General features: G+C 24.7%; 1 protein-coding gene across 1 annotated transcript in view; it reads left to right on the forward strand.

Moving 5' to 3' along the window:
- Window positions 1-14,548, forward strand: part of LOC129612831 (bifunctional heparan sulfate N-deacetylase/N-sulfotransferase) — a 115,110-nt gene that overhangs the window by 32,594 nt on the left and 67,968 nt on the right. Inside the window, exon 3 of the mRNA XM_055526615.1 lies at window positions 3,555-3,764. Within this exon, the coding sequence (XP_055382590.1) occupies window positions 3,555-3,764 (210 nt within the window). The remainder of the gene's footprint in view (window positions 1-3,554; window positions 3,765-14,548) is intronic.

Raw genomic sequence — 14,548 nt, forward strand, 5'->3', positions numbered from 1 at the left:
ATTTTATTTAAAAATTCTGAATAAGTTTTGTATTTGGGTGCAATAAGCTTATAATTTAAAATTGATGCAGTATGGAGAGAAAGAAAAATTAAAATTTTAGTGTTTAAAAATAAGCAAATAGAAGCTTGCAACTTACTGTCTAAGATCGGACGTTACGAGTCTTATTTCCCTTATGTATATATAGGAACAGAGACTGAATAGAGACTGAGACAGGTTTAAAATATTGTAGTATTCTTGATGGCATAATTGAGAAATGTGATAGAAATTTCAATATCATTACAATCACACCGCAAAAAATTTTGTTAGTTAAGACAATATAGTTAAGGCTATAAGTGATAAATTGAAATATTTCAGTTTTAACATCACATGAAAATTGTAATATACGATACGTTAGTATAAAAAAATTCGTCAATTTTAAAATTAGTCTATCAAGCTGATTTCAAAACTGTTATATCTGGTGAGTTGTTTGGAAAAAAGTGTTAACGAAGAATGCTTTGCAGATAAGTCAAATTAATGATCCAATAATAAGCTGGAAAAAGAGAATTTCCCCTTGAAAGTGAACGGCTCATCCATCTATACTAACCAACATTCCAATTAGTACTTACAACTCTCCTGTTATTGGCCTTTTGTTCTAAACTTTCATTTTCTAAAAGGGGGTCGTGCAAAATTTCAAAAAATTTTCAATTTTTTGACAAGGTAGGGGGTGGGGCAAAATTTTAAAAAATTTTCAAATTTTTGACAAGGTCGTGCAAAATTTTAAAAAATTTTCAATTTTTTGTCAAGGAAGGGCGTTTTGCAAAATTTTAAAAAATTTTCAATTTTTTCCCAAGGAAGAGCGTTTTGCAAAATTTTAAAAAATTTTCAATTTTTTGACAATGTAGAGGGTCATGAGAATTATTATTAAGAAATTAAGAAATTTTCTAAAATATTCAATGTCATTTTTTCAATGAAATATTCTAAAAATTTCAATGTCATTAATAATTTTTTAAAAATTTTCACCGAAAATCCTAAATATTTAATTTGAACTTGAAAATCACTCGTGTTTATTATTTTCTAGCCATAAATATTTGATTAATATTCATTATTGAGACTTGTGTGCGTTCCTCCGCAAAAAAATTCTGGAATAATTTCTCAAAATAATTATATTTGTGTTGTCCTATTCCCTCTGTATATATAAAAGATGAAAACTGACATTCAAATGACCGTTCATTCATGACCGTCATGAATTTTTTATAACCAAAATAATCTCTAGGTTTCTTAAATAATTTCAGGAAAAAAAATTTTTTTTTTTTAAATGCCTTTTCCTTTGAGGTTTCTATAAAAATAAAAAATAAATTATTTATTATTTTTTTTTTGTATTGTAACCTTAGTTACCAGAATTTACAGACCAAAGTCTCCTCCTTGTGGCCGTATAATTAAAAAGTTTCTTTTTTTCTCTCATTTCTTCTCTTCCTTTCATTTTTGTTTATTTGTTTTTTAAAGTTTCCTTTAGAGTTTTTATTTTTTTAATTGTAAAACATTTTTTTTTTCTGTTTTGGTTATTTTTTTTTTTTACTCTGCTATACTTTTTAACTGAAAATCTAATTAATAGATCATTAATTTTTATTTATATTTACACAATAAAGAAAAGAGAGAAAAATAAAAACTCAAAACTGTAATTGGATTGTTCTCATTCTCATTTACTTGCTACTTTTTCATTACTGTTATTTTTCTCTTTTCTCATCACTTCTTATACCATGCTACCGTATATACCCGCCGCCATTTTATTATTTGAGTCCGTCTTTCCATCGTTAAGGTAATTATAGTAAATAAATTAATTTTTTTTTGTGATTCACATTTTTGTTGTTTTTTCCTTTACTTCCTAAGAAACACACTCACTAACACGTCATATTCACTTATATATTTCGGTTTAAAACGAAAGCCGAAAGCAATTTTTAAGTTTTTAAGAAAGAGATAAAAATCAAAAAAAAAAAATTTTTCCCATCTTTATTAAGAATAAAGACGGAATATCGCCGTTCATTCCTCTTCCGTTTGTGTTTGTTTATGAAAAATAAAAAAAAAATTGGGAGAAAATAAAACTTTTACTATAAAATTAAGAGAAAAAAGAAAACTAGAAGAGGAAAAGAAATTGATGAGCATAAAAAAACAAGAACTTAGAAAGAAAAATTAAAAGCAAAGGTTCATTAAAACTAAACTTAATATTTTTATGCTGCAAGTATTTATGCACCTAGGTATCGACTTTTACAATGACATTCTCTTTATGTAATTATAGCATTGTGTTCCGATTTCAACTTAAATTACGTCATATTTATGCACGTAATGAATAAGCAATTCTATTATACGAATATTATTAAAAAATAAGATTAACCCATTACGAACCAAACTCTTTCTGTGCGAATGACTTTTTGTGAACAAATGATTTTTCACATGAAATTTTTGTTAAATTCCATTTGAATTTAACAAAAATTTGATGTGAACACCACAATACCGGGCCGCATTCTTGAAGTGTTGCCCGAATATGATGTTTAGAATTAGTTAATACTTTTAAATCGACCCGTGAGTAAGAGTCAAAGACCTGAAATCTTTCAAAAATTGATCAAAACCGTTTCATTCTAATAGTAAATTCAGATATAAATTTTTGGTTAATTCAGCTAAAAATGAGGTACACACAAGCGTATACAGTCAAACTGATAGCCATACAAGCAAACATACAGAGTTTATGGTATGCATTTCAGTCGGAAAAAAGAAGAATTTAGGGCAAATATTTCTTTTTTGTCATAATATTATTGAGTTAATTCTAATTACTTACCACTTTCTTGTCTTGAAATCTTAAAAGAACTATGAAATTTTTTTGAATATTTCAAAAGATCATCCATCCTTCTCTTAACCTTCAAATGTCAGCCGAATGTCATTCATAACCCTTTTGGAATATATTGCAAATATATGTGTTGTGTTTTCCATATTTCTTATATGGCTTTCGACTAAAAAAATGATTATAAAAGCAACAGTTTACCCTTTTATCTTTTAACAAAATTTACAAACTATTTTTTCGAATTTACACAATCAAATGTTATACTGTATAGGAGAGTTTTGATTCAAAAACTTATGTAATCTTTATATAACTTTTTAACTTGTTAATGATTGCCATTTTTGATTTATTTTTCTTTTTAAAAATAATTCATATAGAAGATATTGCAAAAATTTTTCAAAAAAAAAAAAAAAATTATTCTTTTTTACTTGAAAAAAGATTAAAAAACTTTTTCCTTCTTAATACAATCAAAATATCAAAGTAAAGTTTCCGTTTCTTCTTTAACTTTAATTCACTCTGTATCAGAAAATTTTCTTTTCTTGCTCTCTCTCTTTTTATTTTCTTTAATATTATTTACTTCATTTATTTATTTATTTTTCTTTTTGAAGAGAAAAATCACAACAATAACAAAAGAAAGAAGAGAGAATAAGAAAAGTTTAAATGAAAATTTCAATAAAAATTTTTTGTCTTTCTTTTTTGTTCTGTCTCCTTCTCTCATTTTTGATTTTCTTTCTTTTTTTTCTAGATTGATTCATCGTGATACTAGACCGGCACCTTTAATACATTGTAGAATGTTAAATGGTGGTAATAATAAACAAATTGTATCAGCACAAACACCAGATCATCGATCTGAAGCTAGATTACGTATTGATCCAAAAGTTTTGGTATTTGTTGAAACAACTTATTCTCGTTTAGGACGTGATATTGCTGAATTGTTAGTTTATAATCGTATAAAGTAAGTATATATTATAAATTTATATATGAATTCAGAATAGTATGTAAGATTATAGTATATAAGATTATTAATATACATAAACATATATATATATATACATAAATATTTTTGAATATAGTGAGAATATGTGGGTAGTTTTTTGACATGTGTATTTGTTTAACAAGAAACATGAAAAAGGCAAAAAAAAAATTTGATTGAACTATCTGAAATTTTGTATCAAAATAAGAGTAAATCCTTTTATTTTGTTTATATTGTAAATAATACCCTACCTTACTTCTGGAATCAGTTAATTTTTGATGGCCATTAACTGCAGAGGGTTTTGATAGGAAGTGAAATAATTATACTATTTTTTTTAGTCCAACATGCTTTGGGTCTAATATAATAGTTCAATCTCTTAAACATTCGTGTTTCGCTTCAACATGTAGGTGATCTAGAAAATTTTAGAAAAGTCTTTTAAAACTACAGCCCTTTATAACCGTATTGACATAATCAGCTAATAATGTCATTTGGCACATTTATACTCGTACAAACGTTAAAATTCTGCCCAGACTCCGGTATATATGAGTAATATTTTTTAAAAAATTTATAATCCTTGAATTTTTCACTCCGTTTATTAAACTGTGTCCGAATCCAAAATTTCGACAATTACCCTAAACTGGAGTGGCTTCTTGGCAAAGATGCTGAAATTTATAATTGAAATGTATTGACTTCGATGATTTTCTGCGAGATGGCGGGAATTCTACTTCAACACCCCTTCGTTGACTCACTAATTAAGAAACTACCTCAAAACCCAACTGATCTATTCCAATATTGCACTTTAAACGCCTTGACTCCAGATGCGAAATTCCGAAACCTCGATTCTATATTTTAATTTAAAATTCATTATATATTTTAATTTCTGACTGTTATAGGGTTGGGTGTAAATCTTATATTTATAGTTGAGCATGTTATAATAAAGTTGACAGAAACAAAATTTTGCTTGCTTCAAAATTTTGTAAAGTAGCAAATTTTTTGCTTTTCATTTTTATAGTAAACATTTTGATTTATTTTTTCATTTTTTTTTTTTAAATTTATATTTATTTTAACAAATTGAAATATTTATCTATATAATATTTTTATTTTGTTACTAGTTTATAACAAATTGATGTAAATGTCATTGTTTTTTGTTTATATATTCTTTTTTTTTGTTTTTTAAATGGGATATGTACATAAGACCCAAATAATGTAATTTTGTAAATAAATCTAGTGAATGGTATGTATGCATAAAATGTGAGGACAAATTTTTCAAATATAAATATTTTTCAAATTAATATTTTTTTGAATAAAATTTCAATAATAAAATAGAAAATGGCAGGATATTATAAATTAAATCATTTATTTTTATTATTCTTTTCAAAAAATAAAATTATTTTTTTCATAAATGCAATAGCTACAATTTCAAAAAATTGCATATATTACGGCGAAATGAATTGACTACGATAGCAATTCAGTAGATTGTTATAAGAAAAATTTACACAAATAACTATATTATTGGAAAAAATTGCATACTTTTAGGGAACGCATGGAATTTACTGTAAAGGGTACATGGCTTGGATGAACGCATGGAATTTACTGGCAATTTGCTACAAGGCTCATTAATAAATTTGTAAAGGGTATATGACTTAGCAGTTTTTTTTTATTTGAACTATACAATCCAATTTCCAACTAAGAATTCATTATTCAGAACTCCTTAAATATTCATGAACTTCTCTTTGAAGATTCATTCATTTTAACATAACATTCAAAAATATTAAGATTGCGTTTATTTCTGTAATATTTCTTGATTTCAAAACTGATTTCTGACATTCTAAATAGTTCTGATTATAGAAATTTGACTGTAATATGGTTGTAATTATGATGACATTGCATAAATTCGAATTTACATATATGAACAAATATTTTTCTTAGATATTCACACGAGAATCCTTTACCAATTTAAATTTCATAATATGAAAAAAATTTATTTATTTTTTCTTTATTACACCATCATTTTGTTTTTTTAATCATCTCAAATTTTTAAAATCTCTCTATTAAATTTTTTTCATAATTAAACCATATAAAAAATTTAATTTACATTCCTTCTTAAAGCATGATGTAAAACAAGAAGGTAGCGCCCACCCTTAAAATCATAATTACGTAATGTGTCATGTAAGATTTGCATTAAAAAAATTTTTCATATACTTTTAGAATTTGCATAAAATTACTAATTTTTACTTAAAAATTCATAATTTTAGAAACGCCAAAAAAACAAACGGCAATAAAATTTATGAATAAAGAAATTAAGGCTTGTCCTTTGTTTTTAATATGGTAGAGAATTTTCCCTTATACATAGAAAAACAATCGGAATTTTCTTCAATTTTCTTTTCCATTTTTTTTTTTTTTGCTTTCTTTTTTGATGTTATCCTTTTAACACGTACAAGAATTCGCATGTTTTACAAACATTTCCCATACAATATAAAATGAAAATCTTAAAAATAATTTTACACGATATGAGAAAAAAAAACCTTCAGTTGAATTTTTTTGCGTTTTTTTTTTACGCTAGCGCGTATATTTTTGAACATTTCGTTTCTTGAGGTTTTGTTCTGTTAAAAGGTTTTTAGTTTCTTTTTTTTTTTAGTTTTGCTCGTAAATGACTTTTGATTCATTTATATCCGGATTTATGGGATAGGCACGTAAGCATAAATTTCCGGACTTTTGTAATTTTTGACATTCATATTAAAATATAAAAATAAAAATATTATTCATGCCATCCATGTTAGTCTAGCACGTACATATATAGAAAATATTAAGGTGAAAAAGATTAAACAAAAGATTATGCATCTTAGATATGTCAGTATTAGTAAGACATTGTGAAGTTTTTTACTATTTTCTTTTAATATTGAATAACTATATTTATAAAATTAAATTTTTTGTTAAATTATTAAATAAAGGGTATTTGTATTTAATTCTCGTTCCTAATTTAGCAAATAAGGGGATTCATTTAAAAATATCCGCAAATTTGTAATTCAAGAGGTTTAAAATTCTATAATAATAGTTCTAGATTAAATATATAAGGTCATTCAACATGTTGTTCACACCTAGATGTTGTTTTACAAAGCATGCAAAAATTTAGTTAAAAAAACTTTTAGTAGGTCAATAATGAATTTTTGTTTAAAATGCAGATTATTACAATCATATTTGAAAAATTATACTACTTAAATGTCCCTCACAAGCACATATACAAGTTGTTATACGAAAAACAAAAATTTTTAAAGGCTCCCTCCCAGAATATCACATTGAGTGCAGCAATTCCATTCCAAATGTTGTGTTATTATCAACGATGGAATTGTTCTATCTTCAGTTAAATATTACTTTTCCTGGAGTTCCTTAAAAAGTAAAATTTCCTTATAATTTAAATTCCTAATTAGAATTGCAGAATTGAAATGAAAATTTCAAGAATTTTCAATTACCGCAGTCGTGACTAAAATTCAAAACTTGGCGTCGCAATATTGTTGACATATTTTATCGAACTAATATTTGAATAACACATAAAAGTTAATAAACTTCTGAGTTTTGAGTATGAAGACAGAACTAAAACTGTTTTACATATGAATTATAAACGGTTGATTAATATAAAATTATTATAAAAGATCATTAGGCTATAACACTAGTAAAAAGGCAATAAAATGACTAAACAACCTAATTTTCTATTATCTAACGACCTAAATTAAATTAACAACCTAATTTAAGTACAAAATTTTCTATTTAAAAATTTCTTAATAAATTAAGTCCTTTTGGAAATTTTTCTAAATTAAATGAACTGTGATCATCAATTGGAACAAATTTGGTATATGCAAAATCATTATAATTAGAACTTCTTATGAAAAATTTAAATAGTAGGGTAAGAGGGTTAAAACATCATTTAATAATAATTTTTACATAATTATAATAATTTCCTTTAATAATACTTTTACAACTCCACAATTTTTCCATTAATTCAAGACAAAAAAGCATCAAAATGGAAAACATTACATTTTCACTATAAAATTTTCAAAAAAAAATTTCTTCTATTTAAAAATTCTTAGTTGTTATTTTGCTCAAGAAAAAGTGGTAAATTTTCAGCTCATTAAAAATTTAAAACGCTCCTGTAGTCAAAAGTAAAACCGAAAAAGAACAGTAGCAAAAAGAGCAATAAAAATTCAAAATTTCAAAAGGTAAAAAAATATTTGTTTTCTTTACTTTTCAAAAAAAAAAAAAGAAAAGTCATCATCACAAGTTCTACTTAAATTATTCCTAAAATAAACAAGTTTTTCTGGGTGTGTACCGCCCTCTCTAATACAGTAATAAATTTAAGTTGCATCTAAAAGTCAATAGATATTATTACTGTTACCTTTACAAGTTGAATTTTTTTTTTTTATTTTAAAAACAAAAAGTTTTAAATTGACGTTGAGCAACAAAGAATATTTTTGTGAATCCTTACCATAGGATATTTGCTCAATATGTTCAAAATGTGAAGAAATTAATTCATTCGAAAGTTGATTAAAACGCTATGATTTAAAATTAAAAAATAAAGCGAGCCCTTAATTTAATTGACTAGAATCAAATTAAGTGACTCCACACAATTTATAAAAATTTATTGTGATATTTAAATCTTAAACTTTGATTGAACTCATATATATTTAATAAATATTAAGTAATTTAATGCCATGCCAAACATTATAAGGACTACAATTCTTTGCACCTGAAAATATGCAAATTAATATTAATGAAAAAAATATTCTATTTGCAATACCTTAAAATACATCCTTAATTCCTGTACAATTTAAAATTCAAATACCCATATTACCGTAAGTTGAATTTCTTATTTAGTTCTTCTTCTTTCTCCTCCTCCTCCTCTTTTTTTTCATTTCTTCCTCAACTTTTCTTCATTTGAACTGATACCTCCTCGTTCTCCGCTCCAACTTCCACTCCCTCTCCTTCTCTTCTCTTTCATTCACCTTTCCCTCCTCCATTCACCATTCATTCCTCCTCCATTCACCATTCATCATTTCCCTCCTCCATTCACCATTCGAACTGATGTTAAAAGTGTTATTTTAATGTCTTGTTCTATTTAAGGCAAATATTTCTGCTCCCCCTAAAAAAAGGGAAAAAACAAATAAACACAACTATAAAAAATAATTTGAATGATCATAAAAAATGAATAAACTGAGAACTATAAATAACAACAACAAAAAATAAAAACTACAACTTAAAAAAAATGAATCGGAAATTCAAAAAGTGAACAAATCGTAATGAAATTCAAATGAACACAAGCCACAAAAAAAAAAAAATATTTTTACTCTTTTTTTTTTCTAGAGGATTTTTTTATGATAAATTTTCGTGTTCTCCTCTACTTTAATGCTGTTTTCTTTTGGCGGTGGTTTTTATTTGCGATAAGAATTTTCCATTAAGAAATTGTTTTTTTTTTTTCTGTTGCTATTTTTTTGTGTCCTCTATACAAATTTCCTATAGTTTTCTAATTATTCTATTTTTAAAATAGAAAAAACATAAGTCAAATTACAATTTTTAAGCATTTTTTTTTGTTCTTTGATTGCATGACCGCTTTTATTTTACTTTCTCTCTCTCTCTCTCAATTAACACTATCTTAAAATAAGTGTAATAAATCATTTAAAACCCATATAAATGGGTCTAAATTATTTTTTTTTTATTACGAATGGAAAACATTAAATTTGGCAGTCTATATTGGAATGATAAAGCAATTTGTTTGGAATTTTTTTTTTTTTTGAGTGTATTAAAACAAACGCATGTGCTCATTGAATTAAATTGAATTTCTGAAAATTTCTGAATTTTGGAACATTTAATTTTTTACTAGAACTTCGGTTCGGTCAAACAAGGCTATTTACAAAACAATTGATGAATTAATTTTATATTCTTAAATGTTTTATTGTAATTTTTAACATAAATTTTTTTACAGTGTACATACTTATATTACTCTTGTAAATTATTCTATTCGATTGTCGGCAGAATGCAATAGTTGTTCACTATTATAATAGTAGCATTATCACAAGAGTAGTAACAGTAAGAAGAAAAGACAAAAAATATTCGTCTTCATTTAAATATTAAAAAAAGAAAAGATGAAAAAAAGGACAACACTATAGCTATAAAAAGAAATTGTGAAATGGAAATATTTTCTCTATAAAAAAGGGGAGGGGGATGGAAGAAACTCAGAAATTAAAAATAAAATCAAAAATTGAAAGAAAAAGAAAGTTTTGATTTTCATAAGTTTTTGATTGAATTTTATTTGAAAAAAATTTCTAAAAAAAAAAAATTATTGCATTACTGAAAAAGACGAAGAAAAAATAGTAGAAAAAAAGAGAAGAGCAGCAAATAGCAACAGCAATGAGTACCAAATATTTTCAATTCTTTCTCTCTCCTTTTTTTTTTTTGCAACAACTTTGCGGAAAAAAACGATGTTCATTGATTGATTCTTGTAGAATTTTTTTTTTTTATTTTTCTAGTATTCGCTTTTCTTCTTTAGTCTCCTGTATTGCTCACATTTTTTTTCCAATTTGAAAATTTTCTCAGTATATTTTACTTTCTTCGATAATCAAATTTTTTTGTTTTCTTTAGAATTCTTCCAAAAATTTTAAAATTAGCTATAACACTATTGTCATTCTTATAAATTGAAGAATAACACAAATATTTAGTAATTTCTGGTTATGAAGATTTTGGGAAAAAAAATTAATAAAATATTTTGAAATTGTAACGTGAAAAATTCTTTCTCGAATTAATGATTGCTATTTTGTCCATATCCCTCCATTAGAATATTGTCTTCAGAGGAGCGCTGTTGCTATTTGAATAAAGAGTATGATTTGAATATTATAGATAGAAAAACCTCCATTTTTTATAAATAACTTTTCTTTGAATCAAAAATAATAGTATACTTAATTTATTATAAATTTGTCAAAATTCAGAAAATCATAGTTTAGTGATCCCAAGTTCTATTTAAATTTTGTGAGCTCAAATCTATATTTGTGTTAAATTGGTTAATTTGTTACTATACAAAATTTAAAAACGACGGAAGCAATAGAGGATAATAACAGTTACATTATTTGATACCGGAAAATAATTCAAACTCTTTCAGTTTCTTTTGATAGCTTTCGAAGACAAGAAAGTTACGTTAACGCAAATTCTCAACGTTTTACTCTGTTTACATCGAAATATTTTACTCTCAATTTCGTCCTCTCATAATTCTCTTTATTTTACCATAATTTTTAAAGTTTACATGAAAATAGGGACTGTCATAAGTTGACAATGTGTTGTATATCGCAATAGTAAAGTATAAATTACGATAACTGCTGAGAATACTGTTATGAATAATTTTTAATAACAAAATACTTGCATAACAATTATTGTATATTTCTAGATTCGTTCAAATTTTATTAAATTATTTATGAAAATTATTTTACTAATTTTTATTCTGCACTATACACAAAATTACGTTATATAAAATATTTTGAAAAAAAAAAATTTTTACAACTACCATTAATCATTACTTTGATTTTATTGCACTTTGACATACTTTTAAAAATTTTTAGTCATTTTAATTTTTGTTTTTTTTTGATTTACTTTAAATTTGTTTTGTAAAAAGGGCCCCAGAAGTTTTGAGTTCCCTTCAGTATATTTTGGTACATTTTTTTTGTTTTTCTTATTTTTTTTTGTATTTTTGAATTTTTAATGTTTGAACATTAATAATTTTTGTTTTGGGAATTTTTTTCTTCGTTATATTTCTTTCCCGTTTAATTTTATTAGCTCACTGCTACCCCCTACAGTATTCATTTTTGAAATTTTTCCCATATTATTATAATAAACGAAAATATACACACACTCACACATTTAGATACATGTACACATAGATATCATCGCATATTTTTTTTTTAATTTATTTGAAAACATTTGAAATGCGAAAAGTTTTATAATATTTTTTTTTTTAATTTTCTTCTTATTTCCTCCATTTTTTTTTTATTTTGACAATAAATTTTTTGGCACGTTTTATTAAGGATATTTTTTTCCCGCATAATATATGTATATCGTATTTAAAAAGCAACTGACAGGATGTTTTTAAAAAAAAAACGCATTGGGAATGGGGAAGTTTGGGGGTTTTGAAATATACAGGAAATGATAAAAATTCCAATCACTTGAGCAAAAGGAAGATAAATATTTCGATTGCCTCAAAGGACTGAATTGTTAGTTCTCAAAATTTTGACAACAAAAATTATTCTATAAATTACATTTACTTTATGTCAGTGAATTATTCTATAATATTGTCAAAATTAATTGAAAAATTTCGGACTATGATACAAAGCTGGATATTTTCATAAATGTTCTTAAGGCTTTAAAAATTATTGATAGTTCTTGTTACTAGACATAAAAATTTAATTGAATTTTATCAAGCTCATATTTTTATCGTAATATTCAAATAAATGGTAGAGGTTTGCCATTAAACACTCTGTATAAGAAAATGTAAATTATTCAGAAGAATACGAATTATTTTCCTTAATTTTCCACCATTGATATTGTCTTAAATTAAATTTATTTACAAAATTGATAAAATAACAATATTTAAAAAAGAATATTTTTTAAAATTAAAAATAAAATTTGATTTTATCAAGTATAATTTAAGGAAAATTATAATTACATGTACATAATTTAATATACAATTCAATTCATTTATAAAGTCTTACAACAAATAATAAAAATTATTTGTTATTATGATGTTGAATGTAGTTGGGACGGCAAAATTTAATTTTTCTTCATAATATTTGAAAAAGCGTTCAGAATTCTCTGTGAATGTAATTATTACTTGATATTCTTGTGATTACAAGAACTTTTCCAAACTAGAATCAGGCAAAATACCCTTATTAAAATAATTTAGTGTTAAAATAAGTTTTAAAAAAAATTCACCTGTAAGAAATTAAAAAGTAATGGCAATTTATCTTGTGTTGTAAATGTAAACACAATTCCTAAATAATATAAATTAACAACAACTTCAAATTACTGGCCCATAGCGACATCTATGATTTAATGCGAAATCACAAAAAAATTTTCAAAATCATGCGAATTTCAAATTCTTGAATAAAAATTTTAATTTAAATTCTAGGAGTTCAAATAAAATTTTTTCCCTTCAAATTATTTACTCGTAATTTTCTCAGAAATATTAATTTTGACTTACACAGTTTTCCCTGGTTGCCACACAAATGTATTTAAATATAAAAAAAAAAAAAAATTAATTAATTGAAATTATAAAATATTTTTTTTCGTGTTTTATTTTGCTTTTTAAGAAGAATTCATTAATAATTCAAGAACAATAACGTCCCTTGCTTGACTTGTTTCGGAAATTATTTTTAAATAAAATTTATATTTCCTGCGATGATGACCTTCTCATCCCCTTATTATTGTAATCTTATATTGTTGAACGAGAATCTAAATATTTTTTATTCTATAATTCGTTTTGTAATATGTGAACGAATGTTTTTTGTTTAAAAAAAAAAATAAATGGAAAATTAAAATGAAAAATTGTCTTAAATTTTTATTACAATATTTTCATAAAAATTAAAATAAAAAAAAATCGAATATGGTCAACACATAATCGACCGCAATGTGTACTGTCTAGTTTAGAGAACATGTTACAGAAGTTTATGAAAATGCATTTTGAGCACTTCTTAATAATTTTAAGGAATTTAGTAAAATTTTAATTAACATACGTAGCAAAATGTAAATATCTACCCAGAGTACCTGACTATAAGGAGAAGCACCTAGTAAATTTGGTTCTTAGTAGATTTTCGATTTGTGCTATCCGAATTCGGTAAAGAATTCCGCTGTGAGTTTCGATAACGAACAGAACTGAAATATTAATTTTCAAGTATTTTCATCAATTAGTTCCGTAGATATGGTAAAAAATGTGAAATGCAGGCGTTCACACATAGGCCGACAAATAGACAGGGAGGAAGAAAAATAGACACACCGACATCTTTCTAAAAATAGTTTAATTTACGCTTCCCTTCTATGGAAAATTACGTTCCCACTCGACATCCGAAATTTGGTGCTATCACATAACCTCCCTTATTGTATGCAAAACGGTCGGTAAAAAAAGAAACAGTAAAATAAATAATAAAAATAATAATTTTTAAATTGAAAAAGTTTAGGAAAATATAAAAAAAAAACTGGGTAACATTTGTTATAAATTAACCGAATTTTAAATATTTAAAATAAAGTGAAAAGGTTTTCCGATAATTCAAGTATTCTGGTGATATTAAGAAATATGTGACACTCTTTTAATTATTCAGAAGGACATAGAATTTTAAGTACGTTAGTATAATGAAGAAAAATTATATTTCTAATTTTAGTTTTATGACCTTTAAATAAATTTATGCAATTGATGATGAGCGGTTTAAAGAGACTATAGAATTCAAATTGACCCTACAATTGTATAAGATTATTTCTAATTTATGATAAATTCTGATAAATTCCAATATAGCACCTATTTTCCCAATGTAAGGAATTATCCAGGGTGTATCATAAATCTTTACACTTAAAATTAATTTAAATTCACTTAATCCAATATAAAGGATTCAAATTTAATGCTATTCAATTTGATGCTATTTTTAAAATTATTTTATAATTATTAATTTACGAAGTATTTTATTAATAAAATCTATTAATTTTTTATTTGAATATAATTTAAATTAAATATTTGTAAATTCTTT

This window comes from Condylostylus longicornis, unplaced genomic scaffold (assembly GCF_029603195.1).
Source record: "Condylostylus longicornis isolate FDR11 unplaced genomic scaffold, ASM2960319v2 ptg000077l, whole genome shotgun sequence".
NCBI lineage: Eukaryota > Metazoa > Arthropoda > Insecta > Diptera > Dolichopodidae > Condylostylus > Condylostylus longicornis.